Below are 24509 nucleotides of genomic sequence, written 5' to 3'. Positions count from 1 at the left end.
AATGTGCAATTATTTTCCAAAATAAAATAATACCAATGAATTCAATTCAAACTAAAATAAAAACTACCAGGCTCTAAGTATAGCTACATTTATGAACTCTAAAACTTAAAAAATAACCTCAATTCAACGCTGTTTTGGCACCGTGTATTACGTTTAATCTGATTGGTCGGCTGTGATGTGATGCATTTGATTGTTGTCTGGACATTTCATTTTTTGGAGTTTCACAATGTCTGTTGATCATTTCAAAACATAAAATAATAATTTAATCAGTAGTGGTTGGGTGTAGAAATGTAACCAATTACTTTACTTCTTTTTAAACATACACAAAAAAAAACCATACAATTTTTTTTTTTTTTTTTTTTACATACAAGTAAAATTACTGATTTAGAAATATACTCAAAAAAAAAAAAAAGTACAATTACAATTGTGTACAGTAATGTAAGTAGTTGTAATGTACTACTTTTACCTCTGGTTACACTTAATCTGAAGTAGCAAGCACAGGCCTCTATATGTTTAATCTGTCTACTAATAAAAGTCTGAGTCTAACCTGTGGTAAAGCTGCTGCCCATGATAACTTTTAATAAATTAAATCATAGTATAGGCCTCGTTGGCCATAAATCAAAGTTTATTTGCTTGGGAAAAAAAAAAAAGTTTTAAAAGGCAGAAATTGCCACTTGAAAGTTTGTTGACATTTTTTGTGCATTGCATTGTGGGATGCAGAATCCCGTAAAATGGCTACAAGGAAGTGTTTTTACTTCATTCTTATCATGATTTTTTGTGTTTTTGCCAGACACGGAGGCTCGTGATTCTCTTATTACTGTATTTGTTCTAGTTTGATCCTGGTATTCCCCATGATATCAGAATGAAGAACAAAACTTCTACACACACGTCTCTGCACTCTACATCCCACAATGCAATCCATGAACAAATGGAGTGTTTACAGAGTGTTTAAGGTGAAGATTTTTTTTCCCTGAGCAAATCATTGACATATTGTTCAAGGAGGCCTACACTATGGATTTATCTCATTAAAGAAATGATTGAGTGTAGCAGCTGCCATTTAGTGCAGTATATTATGGGACATTAGTGCTTAATTACAGTGGCTAATATTATAAAAATCATAATACTGACCATTGTTAGTGTCAAAACAAATCCTGCCCCTCATCGTGTTCACTACTGACTCCGGCTGCTCAAAGATCTCCTTCTGCATGAAGGCATCAAAGTTTCCTGCAGAAAATAAAACACAAGAACATTTTAGGGACTGATACTATCTATAGTTATTACAGATGAATATTAGGCAGGAAGAATGATCTTAGCCAGCAGAGGGCGTACACGTTCAAGCCCAAATTACAGCACCACCAGCATGGAGCTTCACGTAATTCAACTTAAAAAAAAATGAACACATTTTCCAATCAAGTTTTTTTTTTTACTTAATATTATTTTGATTCATACAACCTATTATGCATTGGGTTTCCCTATAAACTGGAAACAGAACAAGATTCATAAATATATATATATACTGTTAAAAATGTGTGTACAGTTTCACAACATTAAATTATTATTGATTAGATGGAAAATACAAATTGAAATTATACAAACAGCAGCAGCAGCAACAATACAATGAATACATGAAATGTGTGATTATGGGATCCTACCTTTCATGATCTGTTGTAACTCCATCTGTAAGGTCTGGATGGCCCTGATGGGGTCCTCACCGGCCTGCCGGTTCATCCTGTGGATGGAGAGTTTCCCTTCCTTCACGACTGCAACGTCGTCATCCTCGAGGTACAACACTTTGTTGGTGTGCTCAATGATGGCACTGTAGGTAGATTCAACAAATACAATATAAACATCCAATGCACCTTGGGGTCTGACTTATTTCATGCCGTACAGCAAGATTATTGAAGTACGTAATGTCTTAGGGTTAGGTTTAGGGCATAACCCAATATCACAACAATTGTTTGGATTAGGGAAAGGTTTAGTCTTGGTCACGTGGCCTAAACAGGCCAAATAGGGGCACTGCGTACAAATAGAATGCCAGTATATTGATACAGCAACCGTATGGATAGCCACTGCCATATATATATACATATAAGGTTTAGGATGTCATAGATGCTATGAGAACACTACAGCACAAACACAAAGTACACAGTTTAGAAAAGTGAACCCTCACCTTGCATCAGATGCAAAAAAATACTCCACTGCGCTAGTGTCTTCTGAGTCCAAGGCTGTTGAGGAGTCAGGACGGTTATGGCTGTTCATCTCCTGGACTCCTTCCTTGAAGTGAACTGTAGGATAAATATTAGGGTGTCAGTCGCCTTCAAAATACGTGTCTTTTTTAAAGCCTCAAATTTGTAAGTTAATGAAATCAGACATAAAGAATGTAAAATCGCATCCAAACTACACCATTTTCTCCTGCCTTGTTAGGAAATCACCACACAGTGAAAACAGAAGTGTTACAACAATATACAGTATATATGTATAGGAACATTTACACAATACATTTAAATGTAATGTGCTGCATATCATTCCTTAAAATGGTTCAAATGGATTGAAGAAATCATTGAAAGTGAAATTTAAAAGTTTGAAGTGTCCAAACAACTTTTTGTCAGGCAATAATTCAGTTTAAAAACAAGTATAAAGAAAATATTTTCACAAGGTACAGGAATGAATCTAATCACTAATCACCAGTTGTTTTTTTCTGTTTTGATGATTAGCTATGCACTATTTGTGATTGTGTTGATTGTTTAATGATATATATGTAATTAAGTGTTTGCTGTACATAAAAAAGTCAAAGTCAAAAAATCAGTAGTGATTAAATAAGTTTCCACTTCTTTCTACTCCTTTACGCGCATGTAAGTTGAGAAGTTTTAGTGTTGGTGGGTCATATTAATGGTCTATTTCTGCAGTTGTCATTTATCATTTATCATTTTTTGTTTTCCAAACTGTTGTTCTTTGATCAATTCACACGTTCGAATCAAAGACATCAATCAAACAAGATCGATTGGATCAAAGTACCCGGGTAAAACCCATTTAGGTTTAAGGAGAACATGCAAACCCTCACACAGAAAGACATCCTGGTCCTACCTGTGAGTTTAAAGTACTAACCATTAATCCACAGTGCAGGACTAGCTTTGTTTGCTATAGGCGTTTATGGCCCGGCTGCTTGTTGGATACTTAACGCTAAAGGGTTAAAGCTGAGAGGAGGGGTGTGGAACATCTTTGATCTTTTAAAGGACCTGACTGTGCACAGTCCACAAGAGGTGTCTAAGCACCACAAACTGATCTAATCTTATCTAATGATTTTTATGTTTGCTATGCCATTACCAACTTCCATTTAACTTTAGGTTCTTTTTTTTTTCTTACATTTCTGATTTACTCAATTTAAGCAAACATGGCATATGTCTATTTTCCTTTGTATACACTATTTTATTGGGGAATCCATGATCAACTTTTATTGCTAGTAATGCCTCAGCAAATGCTTTGCCTGTCAGAAAACAAATGAATTACTCTCCAAAATCCAACTGATCTTTAGCTACAAATCACAGTGTCATCACTACTAATGGAGATGTGTGACCGATGAGATGTTGGTCACTCGTTCAAATGTTACAAGAAACAGAAGTAGGCCACATAGAACTGTAAGACTTTTACAACACACTAAGGGGGCTTTACCCTGCCCCAAACCCCCCAAGCATTGGACTCTGGCCTTTAACTATCAGAAACACTGATAAGCAGAAGAAAGAAAGCACACAGCATGCATGTGGTTTCCAACATGAAATTATCCTGGTGTTGAGAGATTTTATCATTACAAAGAGTAACGGGTGAATCTGTAAAAAAGTCTTCCTGAACTTCTCCTTTTGTTGAATCTTCCAGAAAGAGTCTTGCTTTTAAACAAACTACACACATTCACCCCTGGAAACAATTGAGCGGGAAAAAGCTTTTCTAATAAAGTTTTTAAGAGAATTATTGCACAATAAACATAAAAACACAAGAGAGCCGTTTGAGCAAATTTGTTGCTTCAAGCTGCATCTGAAATAATCAGGAGAGTGACACATGACAGGCGGCTATTCCATGATTAAGCTATAAAACTTCATAAACAGGATGTTAAAGAGTGAGCTCTCATGTAAAGCCTTAATTTTATGAGTAAAAACTCTTTGGATTTCAAGTAGGGATGCACCGAATATTGCAAAAAAAAGCAACATTCGGCCTTCCGGTTAGTGAGCTAAAAGCAAGGCCGAATATTAGCGTGTGACACAAACAACGCGCAGTGATTTTGAGTCGGAAAAGTGTGTGCGCGTTGCTGCAGGAGCAGCAGCAGCTCCTCCTTTCCGCACACAAACACAGCCACACGCTCTCCTTTCCGCTTACCGCTCTCCGAGTCCGTTATTAGCGCTATGAGCCATCATCTCCTCAGTTCACAAGCGATTTCGAGTCACGCTGCATAGGCTGGTGTAGCATTAGCACGGAGTGCAAACAACTGATGTGTGTAAACAATGGGTTCGTGGCTCCAAGCAGCGACTCCCAACACGATCGCAGCAGAAAAAGTAGTGCAGTTTACATTTACATATATGGCAATAAAGTATAATATATATTCTATATTAAACTGCACTGTTTATTTTAGCTGTTTGATAGTTGGAGAGGGGCTCACATTCTAGGAGGCGTGTTAGGTGATGTCACCTGTCACCAACATGGGCAAAATCCAACTCGCCCGTTTGGAGCTGACTTTTTACAAACTGTGGAATAACAAGGGAGGGAAGAAACAGAACTTTTTCAACTTTGTCTCTCTGAATGAGGCTAATGGGATGTATATCACTGTAGCAAAACCATTATAAAGTGATTTTTTCATCATACCTCCCTTTTAATGCACTTCAGTTTTTTTGGAATGCATGTTTGTTTTATTTTAAGGGCTAATATAAATGAAAAACTTGGATGTGCTTTTTTTGAAAAGCAAAGGCTACTGGTATATTTAAAAATGTCATAATATTAAATAAACATTTACTTTCTTTAAAAAGCATGTTTAAAAATGTATTCTAGGCTATTTATGCACTATTTAAAAAAAAAATAGTGAAAAACTTAACCCCATTCGATTTTCGGTATTCGGCCATGCGTTTATAGTTTATTCGGCTTCGGCCTCAAATTTTCAATTCGGTGCATTCCTAGTTTCAAGAAATACTCTGAAAATGCAATGTTGTCATTTATGTTTTGCAATAATGGCTGTTCCCTAACTGCCAATCTCATTTACTCAAATTCCATATTGTGTGTTTGAAGAACACTTTCCCTACTGCCATATAACTGTTTTTGGAAAAGAAAATATATATATTGTTATATATAACCAACCTGATCTGACTGACATGCAGTTCCTTCCTGACAAACCAAGGTGGTGCAGTAAATACACAGCGCTGTGTTTTCAGAAGCTAAAAATACAAGTTAACCAAATATTTGTTCACAACTCTTTTTTATAAAAAAAAGCAGATCTGGAGTTATATATATATTTATTTTAATTTTATTAAAAAGCTTATTCTAGAGGATTCAAAGGGCAGTGGGTATCTTCCTAATTCACTTTGGTCCACTGGCCTTCAGTTTCACACAACTGCACAAATAAGATGGAACAAATCAGGTCTTTACAGAGAAACATTTTGATTTCAGCTAGCAGCTTATCAGTGATCTATAATCATTTACACATAAACTGTTACATATTGAAGTATTTCTTTGGAAAACGAAAGGAATTGATTGACAGTGTGCATGTGTAGTTGTAGCAGAACGGAGCTCACCACTGTTGTACTGCACGGGGATTTGCTCAGTTAGCAGCTCAAACTTGCTTCGCACACCGATCAGCAGTGGACTTCCTCTCCTGTTAGGGTTACAATGAAGGAAAAATAAGAGGACAGGAGAAATATAAGTGTTGTTTAAAGGAAAACTACAATAGCAAAGGCAAGGCAAATTTATTTGTTTGGCACATTTCATACACAAGGCAACTCAATGTGCTTTACATGATCAAATAGTGCAACAGAAAACAGCTTAAAATCAACAATAACATTAAACATTTAAAATCATCAACAACAACATGACCAAAAATCTCTCTCTCAATCATACAGGGTAGAGAAAAAAAGTGCCTTTAACTTCAATTTAAAAATGTTCACAATGGATGCTGAGTTTAGCTCTGCTGGCAGTTTGTTCCACTTCTTTGCAGCATAACAACTAAACGCAGCATCACCGTGTTTACTGTGAGCTCTGGGCTCCACTATCTGACCTGTGTCCATAGATCTGAGAGACCTGCTGGGTTCATACCTGAAAGGGAACACATGCCAACCCCAAGTAGTAAGGTTGCCTTTTTGCTCTCCAAGAATCAAGTGCTAACCAGATTTATTAAGTTCAGTTCCATCCCTGGTGGTTCTGAATACTAGCTGCTCTTTTTTTGTAACTTCCTTCATTAATGAAGAGTTTGACCTACATTGAGGTCAGTTTCTCTCTGATTCCGATATGCTTCCACTTCTCTGAGAAAAACACGTCAACCGTTTTTAGTTTAATGTTGTTTCAGGTGATATTTAGGTGCATCTTTCTCCGCAGTGATGATACCATATCAAAAGAACTTGCATGCCTCTTGAGAAACTGATGTATTGACCTCTCCTCACCTTGTGTTTTACTTTGGATCGTCTTTTCTCTCCGCTTCAGTAATCTCAGAGGGAATGCTGACGCAAGAGCCGGGTTGTTTTAAGGGGTGTGAGGCTTAAAAAAGGGAGGTTTGCAAACAGAAACATGTGGTGGCTATCCAATAGAATATTTACACTCGGGGAGGGAGAGAACCGGGCAGGGGGAACCAAATGGACGACAAAAGAAAGCAGGAAAAAAAAAAGACTGGGTGGTGCTAAAACGTGCAAATGGAGCAACAATAGAAAGAGTGAGAGTTGGTGAAAGAAAAGCAGAGGCGCAGAAAGTAACGTATGGGTGGTGGCCAGCATCACGAGATAATTACAAACAGTCCCCCTATCCCTCCGTCCTGGCAGACAATTTTTAACATATGAACCACATTGAGTTTAGTCACAGCTGTGATTTATACTGAGGTCATTGGCTCGCATGTTTTCTCAAGAAACTGAAAATGAATACTGTGACAGTTACAGGACAAAACCTGTCCTAACCTTTGCTACGAGTGTGTGATAAGCAGCCTCCATAGTGCTGGCAGTGCCGACAATGCTGGTAACAGGAGCCAGTAAGTTAAAACTCTCCTAGTTCATTGCCCTTGTATCAACCCCAGCCGCCGTCCCACCCCCCCACCAAACACAAACCATAAAACATGAAAAGAGGAGATTACACATGACTAAAGCCCAGGCCCATTTCTGGAAGACAGAACAGTAAACTTTGAAGTTTCTGTGTTAATGAGTCACAAAGGAGATGCTGGAAGAAGAGCCAGCAGCTCTAAAACCTGAGACCTCAAAGGAGAGCCTTCATTCAACCGCTAGACATGGTTATCACCCTGAGGAGACTTATTATTCAATTACAGTCAACAGTGGGCCCTATGTGGCTTTGTAAACAACCTATTTACATGATAGAAACTGGACTAGAGTCAACACAACTGGGACAGGATGCAAATATTTCAGAATAGCAAGAAGCAGAAAGAAACAAGCTTAAGGTCACACAGGGATATGCAGCTACAATGTCTGCACCATAAGGCTCCAATTCTAATGCATATTGCACCATGCAGATGTCCCATTGAGTAATCAAAGTATCAAAAACTGTTCGATGTCAAAAAAGGATTTCTCAATGCCCAAGGACCACTGTACTATTAGCCATATGTTGCTGATATATACTGTATAGATTGGGACATTGATGGTGTAGAGGTTATAAATCACACGTGTCAAACTCAAGGCCCCAGGGCCGAATCCGGCCCTATAGATCATCCAATCCGGCCCGCAGCAGAAAGTAAAAAAATCAGAAAAAACATGAATGATTGTGTAAATACCAACTAATTCAGTTATAGAGATCTCCAAAATAATAAAACATTTCAATGAATCTCCACAATATCAGCAGTGCTCACATTATACCCCATGCTTCTATCACTTGATGGCAATGATTTCTAATCTTAAACTGTTAAAATAACTCCAAATTAATCCCAAATCCTATATTCTTCAAATTATTCCACAAAATGTTCCCATATTTCATAAAAATAGGTCACAAAATTAAATAAATAGAAAGTGAAGATCATTTATTTATACGTGGAAAAACAAACTACAGCACAATAATTATTAAATTAGTAATTTTAAAATCTGTTAAGATAAACCGCTCCGTATTTGGCCCCTAAACTAAAATGAGTTCGACACCCCTGTTATAGATGCTGGCTTTGTCTGCAGGGTCGGAGGATCAAGCCCACGATGGAAACTAAACTCAAGGTTGTGAATTTTGGAAGCAGTTTAACATTTATCAAAGACACATGCCTCAACAAACAACCAACCTCTACACATCTGAGTATAGCTCACTGGGAAATATGTAGTGTGAGATGAGTGTACCCTTATGTGTACTAACCTGGTCGACACAGCCTCTCCAGGAAAATGTCGGCTTTTAAACACCAGAGCGAAGGCCCCTTCCTAACACAGGCAGACACAGTACAGAGTTGACTTAGGAAAGAGTAAAAACAAACAAGAAGACAGTCATCAACATCCCCCGCCAAAAAAAAAAATGGAACATGGGCAATAACTCAGAAAAATATTTGTGCGCTTCTCATTTTCGAACTCCATCAAGGTATTGATACCCTGAAGTCACACGCCAAATTTGGTTATCCTATCTTAAACAGTTTCTAAGAAAAGCTGTCCCCTTTAACGGATGGACTATATCCCCCTTCCACACTTTGTGGCGGGGGACAAAAAATACCACTGTATGAAAAGTCTGCTAGCTTCATGCTAACGTCTATGGGAAAACCCATGTATATGCTCATGCAAACATTTACCGCGATCGGCAGTGATTTATATAACACACCGTTTACACTTAACTTTCGCAAACAAAATCGTAGGGGCGTTATCAAACAGTACACTTAAATATACTCACAAGCATATGTTTTTTTCAAGCCGAAAATACAAGAACTTAGTTAGTAGAGACCAGTGGGCTTTCAAGATGGCGACTTCCGACTACTATGGCAACAGTAGTACAGTAGATCAAAACACATAAACTCACCCAGAGTAAAGAAAAAAAAAAACAAAGGCAATAACTCCGAAAAAAATAATTGCGCACTTCTTATTTTCTAACTCCATCAAGGTATTGATACCCTGAAGCCACACACCAAATTTGGCTATCCTATTTTAAACAGTTTCTGACAAAAACTGTCCCCTTTAACACGGACGGACAAACGCACGGACGGATATCCCCCTTCCACTTTGTGGCGGGGGATAATAAACATTGATGTAAGATCAAAAGGCAGAAGAAGACACGTTTTGAAAGTGATTCTAAACCTGAGTCATGCTTTCCAGGAAAGTTTTTTATGCTTTTAAGAAACATTATCTCCTGACCCAGCTTGAACTGTGTATTAAAGGAGAGCGTTGTGAAGTAGTGAGGTACGAGCAGTGGTGGAGGGGGTGGGGGGCTCAGGGAAAATAAGACCTCTATTGTATGCCATCAGCTGTGTTTCTTAAGCAGTGCCAGTGGAGGTTACTAAAAGCAGAAGTGGATGGACTTGTGGAGGTTTCTTTCTCACTGTCTAAACGTATCTGGTTCCTATTACTTTGGAACCCACAATAGCATTTTTTGCACTCTCTGTTTTCTCCACATGGCAGAGTGAAGCTTTGGAGCATTACTCACAAAATGGAAAATAAGGATTTTTTTTAATCTCATCCACTAAAAAAAAATGTCTGCGAGCAGTGACGTCATTTGTGATGCACTGAGGGCGGCTGCCATGGAGAGTGTTTTAGTCATAGTGGACCGTGTTTGACTGGACAGGAAATTTAAATGTTGTAACACATAGTAAAAGGGGTAAATGTGTGTGCGTGTACTCTTTATGACACTTTCCAGCAGTTACCCTCCCATTAGCAGGTTCTGTAAATTTCCATCTCTTGAGCAGGAGGAAATATCAAACACCTGGGCGAACTCTTAGGGCCTGTAATATCAAGCTAGATAAATTATAGCCTGGATTCATCTCCGTTAGCAGACTTCACCTATCCAAACATTCTCCGTCAGAGAGAAGGTGTACTACGAATCTCGATATCAACTCGCTAAGTTAGGCAAGTTGATTTCAGCCTGGCTACGTGCGCGCTCTTGTGACAGAAGTGGAGATTACAGTGTCAAACCAATCACATTCACAGAGAAATTGTGGAGAGCCACTTCCTTCACAAGTGAGGAATAAGAATATACATTATTAATTAATGGAAGTATAAACGGACATTGATGAGAATAAACAGTTTCACTTTCACCTTGTCTGTGGCTCTGATGCTGCAGTCATACAGCTCAGCCTACATCATAAGGTGGACAATATTTGTATTTTAAACTATCTTACATGACTGAGGCTCTCAGCGTCACCACATGTATTAATTAAGTTATCGGTCTGAAAGCGCCCGATGCACACAGGCTTTATCAGCTGACTAATGTAGGTCAGTCCATCAGCTATAGGACATCATCAGATAAATGAAAGGATTGAATCGATGCTAAATATTCTCTCTTCAGGCAACATCACATCAGATCCACACAGTGATGTGTTCACACAATGATCCTCCATTTTTTGGACAGGACGTTTTCTAAGAGAATTGACTGGTCAGGAGGCGGGACTTAAGTACTCGCTCAGATCCTAGCCAGAACAAAACCTTGTCCCAAACAGGTTAGTCGTTCAGCCTAAGTTACCATGGTTATTTAGCCCCGTAAGAAGTTAGCCAGCTTCTTAGGACAGCACACACCGATTAAATACCGGAAGTTAGAGCGATAAGAGGAAATCTAGCTTCGTAGTACAGGCCCTAACAGATAGAGTTTTGTGCTTTGACGTGCTACTCACCAGTTGTTTAATGACTCTCTCCACCAACATGGAAAAGCTGACGGTGTCGCTCTCTCGGTTGTCGTAAACATATTTGATCAGTTTTGGGATCACCTCCGTGTCGGTCTCTGACTCAAACTCATATCCTTGGGAGATCTGAAGAAAGAAACAAAGCTCACAATGGGATAAACGCTGGAGATAGATGTCCAGATTTAGACTGCGATGTTGAGAGCATACTGTTTCTTTCAGTTGCTCATCTATACTGCCAAAAAGGCGAGCAGTAGCTAATAATGAAGCCGAGTGTGCATTCAGTCATCCGTGTGGCACTCAGCAAAGTTGGAAACCCAAAGCAATGACACAGGCAGGATCACATTGATCATCGTGCCACTTTCTGCTTCATTTCAAGCAGGTTTGGTTTTAGCAGCTACAGTAATTCATGGTGAGATAATCCCAAATTTTCCCAAATAGGAAAAATAAATACAAATTTATGAAAGATTATCAACGCAATCTTTTCCCTGAGATCGACGATCACACGCATCGTCAACTTAAGTAGAAACTCAACTGATTCAATAGAATAAAAGATGAAAATTTGAAAGATATGAAATTCTGAATTGTTTAAATTCCAACACATGCCGTTTTGGTGAAACAAAATCTCTTCAAAAGATTTCGTAAGATTCAATTAACACACGAGTGACCTCTAAGAGGGTTGACTCTACTACCTCTCAAAAAAAAATTGTAGTGCGCTCAAATCTATTTCTCACAGGAAATAGATTTGATGGGTTAGAGTTTTTTTCATCACAATTCTATAATGTGTGAATAGTGCTATGACATGACTTATTGTTGTATTTGGCAATATAAATAAAGTTGAAATGAATTGAATGTGTGGGTAAAAAAAGAGTGTGACTAAATAATTATATATAAGGTTTTGTTTATTCAGACAAGGTTTTTCAAGAAATTTTTATCTTCTGACATGTTTCGACGATCAACTGCCAGTCTTCCTCAGATGTGATATGCCTTGATGTGTCCCTACAAGTTCTCTCAAATCACTTCAACTCATTTGGCCATCCATGGAAAAGCTACTTAACTTTTTATAGCAATACATGCTTCCTACGGGCACTGCACTAGTATATCTAAAAAAAAAAGAAGACAAAGGAACTTACTGGAATTATTATGAATAAATAACTAATTAATCATTTTGAATGAATAACTAGGAATTCATAATTATTTAATCTATTGTATGTCTGTTTGGTAGCTTTGTCTTTCTGGATTTGAAAATAACGGAAATTTTCTGGCACCTGCTACGAGCCGTCCCTCTTGCCCAACCAAGCTCCAGTATCCCTTATATTTTAAGATAGATGTACAAAAAAAATCTAAAATACCCACTTGCAAACCACTTACTAAATACAATTATGTGATTAGAATCTGGTAGGTCGTCCTTTATTAACATTAAAATGCTGTGAACATTCCTACTAGAGCTGGGTTATATGGACCAAAACTCATATCTCAATATACTTTCTCAAAATGGTGATATACGATATAAATCTAGATAATTTTATCAAATAAAGTCTGACCAGAAAGACAATTCTGGGTTAAATATGCTGATGCTAAATGCTACACAGGAACATTTATTAACAAACAGTTAATCAATATGTGACACTCATTAATCATCAAACTGAGCTTTACATGTTGTTCTGTCACATTTTACAACGTATTTACACCAGTTCTTTGTTTTTTTTCGCTGGAACGTCTTCATCCATCTCTGTTCTGAGTTGTTTCCAGGTTTGTTGCCGCTGTCAGCACTAATCTCGCGAGGACTGACACTCAGTCCATTTCAGGTGGTAGTTCTCGTGAGGCTAGTGACGGCGTTCAGTTTAGTAAGGCATCTTTTAATTATTATTACATTAAAATACGGGATAATTACGGGAAAATACTAATACAGGAAGACGGCGGGAAAGAGGAGTAAAATACGGGAGTTTCCCTGCCAAAACGGGATACTTGACAGGTATGGCTTCGCTAGGACTTGAAGACCTTTCAGTTAGTATAGTATGTCCTAGTCATTATGTTTATTACAGTTGGAGCATCATGACCTGGAAGATTCAAACCCAGTCAAACTGGTAAGAAACTATCCTCCTTAGTCATTCCTTTTTGTTTGGTGCCATTAGCCAAGAGTTGTGTATTTTTTAATGAGCCAACAATATCCTGACAATAGAAAGCAGGATTTTTTCTTTATATTTAAAAACCACAATTTTGTAAACAAACTGAAAAGTATGAGCTTGATTTAAAAAAATAAAAAATAAAATAATAATAATAATAATAATAATAATAAATTGGATTTTATACAGCACTTTATCATTGACAATCGGGGCAGATTCACTAATATCTGACATAAAGGATGGTAAACCAGTTGCTTCCCTAAATCCTTTGGTGACACAGTTTCCTGCTGCGAGGAATTTACTAAGATTGCAGCAATGATTAGTGCACGTGCAGAAGTGGTGGACACCGCCCTATGAGCGTTGTGTACGTGTTATCTTGAACATGGAGCGTGAAGGAGAGCTGAGTGCACGGAATCGAAACAATGTATTTGAAGCAGCAGAATTAGAGGTGTTGGTAGAGGAAGCTAATAAAAAAATGGATGAATTACAGCAAAGACATAGATATAGATAGATCGATAGATCAATAGATCGATAGATTCTTTATTCATTCTGTAATACCCCTAAACCTTCAGTGAATCTGTCCGTCAAAGCGCTTTACAGAATTAAAGCATTATTCTTTCACTCCACACTTAGTGGTGGTAAGCTACTATTGTAGCCACAGCAGCCCTGGGGCAGACTGACAGAATTAAAAGCTATTCAATAAAAAACTAGTATTATAACAAACTTGCATCTTAAATGCAATAGAATTTTACCTCAATAAGAAAAACATGTACAATGATTAACAAATTCTCCTATTAAATAAATTATCATGGCCTGTTATGTCTCATACAAATGAAACATTTATTTAGGACTCATGCAAAGAAATGTACACTTTGTTCAGTTAAAATATCCCGTTCCAACTATAATTTATTTTATTTCTACCACTGATTATCGGGTTCGGGTGAAGATGTGAATCCCTGTTTATTACAGGACTAAAATGGAGGAGAAAACAAAAATACCTGCAGACTGTCAGAGTTACTCATGCATGTTCATGAAACTTGAATCTCCACCTTTTGAGGTTGGGACACTAAATATCACACCATCATGGACTTCTATAATAAAACCTGACAAATGCATTTCTGCTTTTTTGAGGTTTGTGTACTTGACTGTGATTTATTTGTTAAACCTTGAAAAGTCATCTATACAAGACCTTGATAAATGTTCACAGTATCTGGTGATAATGTAACGGTGGAACTTACATTGCTGTAAGGAGTGGTTGATGAAAGCATAAAACTGGTTCTGAATTTCACACTGGGTCTAAGGTAATGCTTATGAGAAGATGTCTTACCAGGTACTTCTTCAGCTCCTTATAGTTGGTGATGATGCCGTTGTGGATGACAACAAACTCTGACAAAAAGCAACACAAGGAAGGGTTTAGGGACGAAAGATTTTTAGGTCATTCAATTAGCTCATATTGCTCCCTTGAACTCTAAGCAAGCTAGAGAAGAAAATTAAAGCGACAAGCTGCCACACCTTTGAGTCTGATACAGCCGTGGCAGGTTGGACTGGCTCTGCCTATTCAGAGACTGTTTTTTTTTCTATGTAGTTGCGTTCAGCTGTCAGTGCAATTAGGCAGCTGGATAAAAGGAGAAGAAAGGAATGCAGCTTGGCTTTGTGTGAATGGAACTTATGTACCCAACATGAAATTGTGTTGATAGAAACAGTGGTGCAGACCGCCCCTATTTAAATGAGCATTTTGCTTGTTTAATGTGGATAAGTCATCAGTGCGCACAAGCACACTGACATTTGAGGTTAAATTTGAGGCAGATGGATTTCTCTGTCTGCTGCACAAACATTTAATAATGTAGAAAACTAAATAAAAAAATACATTTTTTTTTTTTAGAAAAAAAACAACTTAAAAACCTAATGATATTTTTTACCCCTGATTTAATGTGGGTGCTGCGTCAGGACCTGTAACTTTGCTCTGATCAGTCCATGAAAAATAGGCAGATTTGGACAGAAACCGTCCTATTGATCTGCCATTGAGCTGAGTTAATGCACCAAGTCTGTCACTCAGTCTGCGTTATTTGAAGATGATCTACTGACCATGATCCAGTAGGTCTGAGCAGCGCTGTGTCACTCACACTCTCATATTGTGCCATCAGTGATCACCACTGCGTAAAGTACGCATCTGATCCACTGATTATGGCCTGACATCAACACAACACCAGGCTTTGATGGTTTAAACGTGTAGTGAAAGACACACATCCGCCGACTATGCATATTTATTAGAGGGTAACGTGCTAAATGGAATGAGGGCACATTCTGTACTCTTTATGAGCATGTGGAGTGACGTTTGCGCTCAACTAAACTTTTTGTGAATCCGCCCACATATGTTTAATTGAACAAACAAGAACAGCATATTTTCCATATCTTGACACTTTGGTTAAAGAAGTGATGGTAACCACGCTTCAAATTAGAGACTAACCAAATAAGATGAATAAATCATCAACAAAATACTCATGATTCCAACAAAATGAAAGCAACATTAATAAATTCATGAGCCTCCTCATCTTTATCATCAAAGTATTTGCTTCAATGTTTGCTTGTCTAATGATATACTAGCCTCCAAATCTCAGAGCCCATCCTACCATTGTCTTTGTCAGAGCGATGCGGGTGGCTGTTGACGGCGCTCGGTTCTCCGTGCGTTGCCCAGCGTGTGTGGGCGAGACCAAAGTGTGTGTACAGCTCTTCGTCAAGGTCGAGTGAGTCTTTTTCTGAGCACACAAAACCCAAGGCCCAATATTTCAGAGGAGGAAACATAAAACTTGATTCATGCATAATTGGTCAATGTAAAAGACACAAACTAATGTTAGAATGTTAAAACTCTCTGATGAACTTACTGTAGAGCTCCTCATCCAGAGCTTTGACCTTCCCTTGTTTCTTGATCAAACAGATGGTGTTGCCATTAATGTCTGTGGCTGTCTTCTTAGAACCATCCACGGCAACACCTGCCAACAGAATACAATGGAGAACAATATTAATGTGTTGATTTTATCCATCCATCCACTGCTAAGAAGAAGTGGCAAAAATGAACCAAAAAAGTAGATTTCAACTTTGAAAGAGAAGTTCAGGGTTAACTATGGATATAGTTTGTCGTTAAACCGGTTAATTTTCCCCCAGCAAATGTGGGCTGTACAATCAGCTGCTTGACAATGACAAGCAGGAGGATGACATAATTGTGGGTGTGCACGAAGCATAACAAAGCATTCAGAACTACAATTATTTTGATTCAAACAATTTTATATGGTTAGATTTAACTGCATCCTTCCATCATGTGCACCTCGTCTACAAGAGATACTCCAAATGACTATTTAGCACATTTTATGAGCATACAGTGGCACCGCCAGGATAAAATAATTTGTTACGCATACAGATCCTTTTAAACTCTCTTGCTTTCAAAAGGAACACAGTGTCATTCAAAATTCTAAAGTTAATGACTCTTGTAGCAATGGATGCCAACATTGAAAACATCGGCAGAGCCAGAGGAGTGAGAGTAAGAGGGAGAGGACAAGGAACGCCAAGGATTGTAATCTCTGATGAGATCCAAGCCACTTTGGTTGGCAATGTGGTCAACAATGGTCATTGTATTATTATCCAGACTTTCCCAAATGAAAATAGGTCATTTGGGACAACGTAAGTTTCCATCTGGCTGCTCTGGTTTGTATCTGGTTCATTGTCCACCCACTCTTTTTATGTTATCTCCCTCCTTATTCTCAAGCCTAAATTCTATTGATCGCTGCTTGGAGAAGGAAAGTGTATAATTGAATTCCGCAAATGTATATACATACCCCTTATCCAAGCTATGGCAGATGCATGTGAAGATAAAGCAGTTGATGCTTTTCACGGCTGGATTCACCTTATTAGGCAACATTTTTCCCACTGCCAGGGAAAATATTGTATGTGAGGTGGATGAGGTTACTGTAAACAACAGTAAATGTTTCTGTGGTTTTATATGTTTTATTTTGCAGGATCATTGAGTGGTTTTGCCTATTGTGTGTGTGTGTGTCTTTTTTATTTGTGTGTAGAGTTCTGGTATATAGTAATGGTTTACAGTAAGTCCTACTTAGAGGAGCAAAGTTATTTGGTAAACACTGGAAAAATGGAATCTGACAGATTATCGATGTCCTGCAGGGTTCCCCTGGGCTCTGTTCTTAGACCCCTTTTGTTTAGCATTTTTATGCTTCATTATCACTGAACTCAAACGACTATAGTCCCATAAAGGTGCTTGGAAAATGTAGACTTCGATGAGTGAAAAGTCATTTTAACCAATTCATGACATGATGGAGGACTGCTGTCAGCGAGTGCCTTGATCCTTGATCTTTAAAAGCTAAAGACCAAGTCCAAAACGTTGCTAGTTTTCTGATGAACTCAGATCTGACACTCATCAGTCGCATTACTGTAAATCAATCACATATACAGCGTTCTACCTCATCTCCAGAGTGAAAGGTTTAATAACTCAGAAAGATCAGGAGAAACTGGTCCATGCTTTTATCTCCAGCAGACTGGACTATTGTAATGGTCTTCTGACAGGAATCCCCCAAAAGAGCATCAAACATCTACAGCTGGTTCAGAACGCTGCAGCTCGGGTCTTACCCAGAACAAAGAGGTCAGAACACATTAGTCCAGTTTTAAAGTCTTTACACTGGCTCCCAGTCAGCCTCAGAATAGACTTTAAAGTTCTGCTGCTGGTGTATAAATCTGTGAATGGGTTTGATCCAGAATACATCAGTGAGATGTTAGTCAGGTATGTGCATCAGAATTATGGAAATACTGGGAACCTGTTCAATGAGAAACATTCTGCGGTGTTTGTAGTGCAAAAAAAAGTGATTAACTGGGGCATTTTTTTAGTGAGGTATTTTTCTGTATCGAATTAATCACAATTAATACTTTAAAGTCCCAGCACTACTATAATACATAAAATAAATGGTTTAGCTGCCAGTGTCCAAGGCTGTAAATAGTCCTCCATAAAAACACATTATTAGTTGTTTTTTCACACTTATAATTATAATAATTCTGAATTTTTTGTTCATAACTATTTTTTTATTGGTAATTAATTAACAAAACCAATTAAACAAGCACTGATTTGATCATAACTAATAGATAACAGGTGGGTGACGTGGCACTGTGCAAATGTTAGAGTAGCAGTCCTATTTAATGCTTGGGTGTGTTTGTGTGTGCATAAGAATGTGTATATAATACGTTTTACTTTGTGGCCTTATCCTGCTCAAATAGGATGAACAACGATTATGTTTGCAAAGGTGTGTATTCATATCCACAAGCTGTTAGAAGCCATGAGTGGAAGAGATTATTTTGACTTTTACTATATTTAATGTAAAGGAACTTATTCTTTGTGTTTCAACTGGCACCTGTCAAACCCGTTCCACTTACATAGTTTAAAGTTATGAGGTGTGCGTTGACAAAAATAGATCATACATACTACTCTTACGTACCGTACATTTTTGGATTTGATATGAGATAATTTGCTCATGCATTCAATTCAATTAAATTCAACTTTATTTATATAGTGCAAATTACAACAAAGTCATCTCAGTGCGCTTATCAAAATAACTAGTACAGTGCCAGTCGGAAGTATGTATTCATATAGCGGGAGTTTAGGTAGAATTGTCAATTATGGCCAAATGAGTATGTGTTTGAAAGTTGGATGTACAAAGAGGTGTACATACTGTGTAGTCTGTAGTGTTAAAAAAGGGGTAAATTTGCGGGTGCAAAGTAATAAACCGTGTGCGATTTCCCTGGTTTAATTCTTTGGGACATGCGCCTGATAAATGTGTTTGTTTTTTTTTACTCATTTTTATATTTTTTTGTTTGATGTATTTTTCTGTATTGTATGTTTTTTGGAGTCATTGTGTGTATTTTTGTATCTTTCTGTTCTGTTTTTGTGCATTTTTTGTATACTTATAGTTTTGTGTATTTTGAGTCATATTTTTTGTTGTCGTTTGGTGTATTTTTCTGTAATGTATGTTTTTTTGAGTCATTTTGTGTGTTTTTGGAGCCTTTTTGTATATTTTTGTGTGTTTTTGGAGCCTTTTTGTATATTTTTGTGCATTTCTGTCGTCGTTTTGGGAACTCTTCCGTTGTCGCAACTCTCTCTCTAAGTGTTAAAGGGAGACAAAACATATATAAATAGGTGTGTGTATATACAGACAGATGAATGTATAGGGGATTACATGAATTGCATAACTATATATATATATATATATATATATATATATATATATATATATATATATATATATATATATATATATATATCACTAAATTATGTATCTTTTATAGTGTAAATAGATGTATATTATAAAAAGATTAATGTATATAAATAAAGGATAGTACTAGATATTACAAGGGGTAGGATTATAGAAGTTTATACTTCCTCCTACTCCTTTTCAAACATGTACAGGCTTCACGTGCAGGGTTTGGAACTATAAATTCTCTCTTTGCTTTGTTTGATATTAAATGTTATTATTATTATTTTTATTATTATTACTATTTTCTCATTGTGGGAATTACACTGCTGTTACGGTCATGTTCAAAATAAAAAAATAAATTCAATCAAATCATACAACGTGTAAATGTCTGCGTTTTTACCAACTATTTTCAAAAAAACTGTAGCACAATTGTTCAGAAGTTTGAGGGTTCAGATCCTAAAGTTGCAATCAAGATAGTCTAAAGGCATGGAGTTCAGATCAGGCCACTAACTGGAACAGATTCAGACAATGACTTAACATGGGAGTACAGGAGCGGGAGAACTGTGTGTGTGTGTGTGTGTGTGTGTGTGTGTGCGTGTGTGTGTGTCCACTGTGAGGCCGTGTGTCTCACCTGCTGAATCATACCCTCTGTACTCCAGCCTCTGCAGCCCCTTCACCAGCATCTCAAATATCTCCTTCCTGGTGCGAGGCACTTGGTAATTCAGGTAGGCAAAGATCCCTTTAACAGATGAAGAGAAAGAGGCAAAGAACAACTGTTGAACAATGTTTTCTGTTGCACTTTTTGATCATGTAAAGCACACTGAATTGCCTTGTGTATGAAATGCGCTATACAAATACATTCGCCTTGCCTTGAAGTTGCTTCGAATCCTAAATTCACAGTCACATCAAACATAAATGCAAAATTCTTGTGCTACTAACATTTGTCAAAATACACTTTACACACAAAGGTAACTTTTAATTGAGGTCCTTTTCTATGAGCCTGAATTTATTATGTGTGATTTTAATGGGATAACAGCAGCAGCAGCGTGACAGTTATTAGCTCTTGTGATTATATTTGAGTTAGTGATTATAGCAGCGAGCGGGAGCAACACGGTCAAATACTTTGCTTTCAAATTACTTAATGTGCATCAATGTTGACATTGATGCACATTATCATGCAACATGTAATCATTGAAGATCTTTCAGTTTAGGGGTTCATTGGGGGCTGTTTTTGCACACAGTGGCCCAGTCTTGGCTGAGACTAGTCTTTTTAAAAAATTAGATGCAACATGTTTGTCAAAAAGTTCAGATGAACTACGGCCAGGCCCGCGGAACATCTCCACGCCGAATAGCACCTACCACGTTCCTGATCCACCGAGTAAAAAAAAATAAAATCAAATAAATCAATTTATTTAATTGCAATAACAAAACATGCATTGCTGTCTTAAAAAGATTGCACTTCTTGTACCTTTGACAGCATGTGCAGACAAGGTAAAAAAAAAAAAGAAATAAATCAAATTGTGCGACGTAAAACCTTAATCTACGATGAATTGCGTTTGAAACAATATATCACACGACTACATTCCGATAAATGTAGAAATGACCGTACCTGAAAAGGGGGTGGGCCCCCGGGCCCCTCATCAAATTATGTGAGGAATAATGGTAATCTATGTTGAATTACCTTTGAAACGATATTTCACACGACTATGTTCCCATTAATTTGGAAATTACCGGAAATGGGGGGTGGGCCCCAGGGCCCCCTACCCCATTTCAAAAAAAGGGCTCCGAGCATCCCGATTTTTTTTTTTTTTTAACAGAGCATACACTTTGAATATTCCACTCTTACTTTGATGTAAAACATTGAACAATACCTGTGAAACGATACAAACTTGTTTTAACTGCACATGAGGTAGTTATCTCAAATGTAAATGAAAAGTTTAGAACATTGCTGTCCAAAATACTAAAATATGTCAGTTCCTTTAGTCTTTCACTCTTCACATTTTAAAAACGAAATAAACGTGTCCAACAGGTTCCACTGCAGACCTGTTTTAAGCTCTTTGACTAAAATAAAGTGCACAGCAGTATTTAGTATTTAGGAGACGGAGTATAGAGGGGAGGGGCGAAGGGGGTAAAGGCGGAGCCGTCGGGGAGGCTACATTCAAAATCATGCTAGCTTTTGAAAATCGCCAACCCTACCTTTAAATGTAAAAAAAAAGGATAAAAGCTCCTAAAAGTCAAATTAATCTACAAAAATAATAAAGTGCATCATGTGTAACATTTTCAAAAGTCAACGTGTAATGACAGAATTAACATGACACAGGTAAGTTGTTTTCACACTTATTACAGCCACTTGGTCATTAGTGGAAGGTTTTTATTCATGTTCAAAGCCATAAACTCCATCATTTTCTTCATAGTCGCTTTGCTCTTTGCCCCGCTGGCTTAGCTTTAGCATTAGCTTGATTTCTAGTTTCAAATGCTGCATACTCAGTAGTGTGGGGGTTTCTTATAGTGAATGAGATAGCCTTGTGTTTGCAGCTCCACCAGGACTTTTTTCCGCATTACAGGAATAAAAAATTGCGAACCTTTGCTCTCTTTTTTGTGTATTACTGCCGAACTGCCGACATGCTATGCTAACCGTGCCGCCGTGACTGTTGTTGATATCCTGTGTAGCAGAGGCATGCGCACGCAGGCACATGCACACATGAGCGGGTGGGCGGGTCTGTCAGACTTCTCAAAGCAGAAGGACACAGTGGCTGACTTTATGACCGACTTTAAGACCTGTACGGAGGTAGAAAAGATTGACTGAAATGATGGGTTTCATATGGCCGATCGCCGATCCCCCTAAATAAGAGAAATCGGCACTGATCCATTGACCGGCAGATCGATTGGTGCATCCTGACAAATAACAGAGGAGTAGTAATTTTAACTAGTGTACACAACAAGAAGAAGAAGAAGAACAACAACAACAACAAATTGCGTGGCGTTTTGAGTCGGGTAGCCCAGCCTAAAAATGCAAGAGATTTATGCTGGATGTAAAAGGACAAAAGCGCTAAGTTGTATTAGGGCTGGGAAATTTTGCCTTAAAAAAAAAAAGAAAATCTTAAAGAAAAATTCAAGTTTCGAGTCGATTTACAATTTTTTTTTTTTAATGCACTTAAAAATGACTGCAGACATCAGATATATTGTCAAAAGTGCAACTTTATTGCTGTGATTGTCCTCAAGAGTTATATCGCATAGAACAATCCCAAAATAAAAAGTCAATGATTCTCTGTCATTCAACAATTTCAAGCTTTAAACCAGGTTAAAGCAAAAGTGCAACAGCAACTTCACAGTAGCTTAAATTTTCTGATTAAGAAATCAGATAACTACATATTTTATAACATATAACATTACAATTAAAAAAATAATAGTAAACTCTTCCCTTAGTATCTCAGCATAGTGTGAATAAAAAATGTAACATGCCCGTGGCACACACATAGCCTACTCAAAAGGTAAACAAATGTAAACAAAGATGGGACTGGCTCACATCGGAATGCGAAAAACTCCGAAAAAACTGTGGTGAGATTTTTTTTTTTTTTTTTTTTTAATTAAAAAAAATAAAATAAATAAATAACCTCGAATTTGCTAAATAACAATTGTTTTTATCTACAAATTTCATTAATCGATTAAATCAATATTTTGCCCAGCCCTAAGTTGTATTATCCTCTGTATGGTGTACAACTATTCATTCATTCATTCATTTTCAGACCCACTTATTCCTGGGGTCTGCTGGTGCCAATCTCCGGCTGGTGTACGACTATTTTGCCAGTAATTCATTTGTGTGGTTAAAAATGTAATGCACAGTCAATGAAGTTATGTTAAATGGTTTCTTCCTTGGCTTCTATGCACGGCTTTGTGTTTTGAGATGAACTGAATCATGCTATCATTTATTCTCTCAGTAGGCCTAATACATATTTGGTAAAGGAGTGGACAGTTTGTTATCTGTCATTACAACGTTTAAACTGAAACTATAAGGTATACAGTGCAGAAACATGTAGAGAAACTACATAGTTTACATAGTAGGAATGAATATTATCTAAGTTGCAGAAATAGTTGTAGAGAAGTATGTTTCTTTATTTGAATAATATGGACGCCCTAATTTCCCCCTTTGTCCACCTCTGGTAAAAAAAAAAAAAAGTCTGGATCCGCCCTTGGGATGTGTACATGTTATATCTTTTGAGGTTTTAATCCCATCATCAACCACGTTTCATTACCTCACATGAGTCAAACTAGAGTTTCTTTGGTTAGGCAACTCTTAGAGGAAACCAATCCCTTTGGGTAGAAAAATTCTCGACTGACTCAGTCACAGTTAAGTCCAAATGAGCATCAGTTGTGGCGGAAACACGACCGTGTGTGCAGGAATGTATCGCTCCCTTACGCACACAGCTGTCCATTGACGGACGCACATTACGCACAGTGTTGGGACGGCCAGGTGGGCAGGGTGAGGGTGGATCAGCCCTCGGCAGAGATGAGGTGGGACCCCGTTAAAGATTTACTCAGTCTGAAGGCTGAAGACGTCCTTCTTTCAGTGTTTATAAGCGAGGTTGTTAAAGGGACCGGGATGCGTTTAGGTTTAGGACAGCACAACTAAAGCCTGCAAAGTGTTGCTCAGATTACAGAATGTGAACCATGCTGTAAACTCAATAAAAATCTGTCATCTAAAACGAGTTAGAAGTGTGATAAAGTGCTGTCGCTGTCGGTTACATCCGTAGGTAACACAGCAGTGACACGTTGCAGTGCGTAAAAGTTCTACCGGGATCCAAACCGAGATTAAAAACTAGCCTAACTCAGTTCCTAACACGTCAAAAGTAGCGTAAAGGGTGTATTATCACCACTTCAGATTTACTGACTTTACGATTGTGATGTTTTAACCCTAAACATCGGTGTTCCGCCACAATTCTCAGCCATGGTGAGTCGCTTTAACCTATAAAACCCGTGAATAATCACTGGAAAATTAATGAAGAATGAAAGCGGTCTTACCACACATGGCTCAGGCTCGGTGGTCGTCACTGGACACGTTTATGTGAGACACCGTCTAGAAGTGATGCTTGTGCCTGTGAAGCGTAAAGATCAGGAGGATTTGAAAAGCCCTGCGCGTTCCCACTGCGCATTTAAATAGTGTTTCCCCGT

At 37.8% G+C, this 24509-nt stretch overlaps 1 protein-coding gene across 1 annotated transcript in view; it reads right to left on the bottom strand.

Annotated features, from left to right (window-relative positions):
* Positions 1 to 24509, bottom strand: part of gfpt2 (glutamine-fructose-6-phosphate transaminase 2) — a 33236-nt gene extending 8727 nt beyond the window's left edge. Inside the window, exons 1-11 of the mRNA XM_028460048.1 lie at positions 24360 to 24509; positions 19972 to 20079; positions 15975 to 16082; positions 15723 to 15848; positions 14420 to 14478; positions 10961 to 11095; positions 8515 to 8576; positions 5769 to 5848; positions 2171 to 2285; positions 1653 to 1816; positions 1129 to 1224 (exon numbers count right to left, since the gene is read on the bottom strand). Coding sequence (XP_028315849.1) covers positions 1129 to 1224; positions 1653 to 1816; positions 2171 to 2285; positions 5769 to 5848; positions 8515 to 8576; positions 10961 to 11095; positions 14420 to 14478; positions 15723 to 15848; positions 15975 to 16082; positions 19972 to 20079; positions 24360 to 24366 — 1060 coding nt within the window. The 5' untranslated portion in view covers positions 24367 to 24509. The remainder of the gene's footprint in view (positions 1 to 1128; positions 1225 to 1652; positions 1817 to 2170; positions 2286 to 5768; positions 5849 to 8514; positions 8577 to 10960; positions 11096 to 14419; positions 14479 to 15722; positions 15849 to 15974; positions 16083 to 19971; positions 20080 to 24359) is intronic.

The sequence above is a fragment of the Gouania willdenowi genome, chromosome 10, assembly GCF_900634775.1.
Source record: "Gouania willdenowi chromosome 10, fGouWil2.1, whole genome shotgun sequence".
In the NCBI taxonomy this organism is placed as follows: domain Eukaryota; kingdom Metazoa; phylum Chordata; class Actinopteri; order Blenniiformes; family Gobiesocidae; genus Gouania; species Gouania willdenowi.
This window is presented reverse-complemented; position numbering and strand designations above follow the sequence as displayed.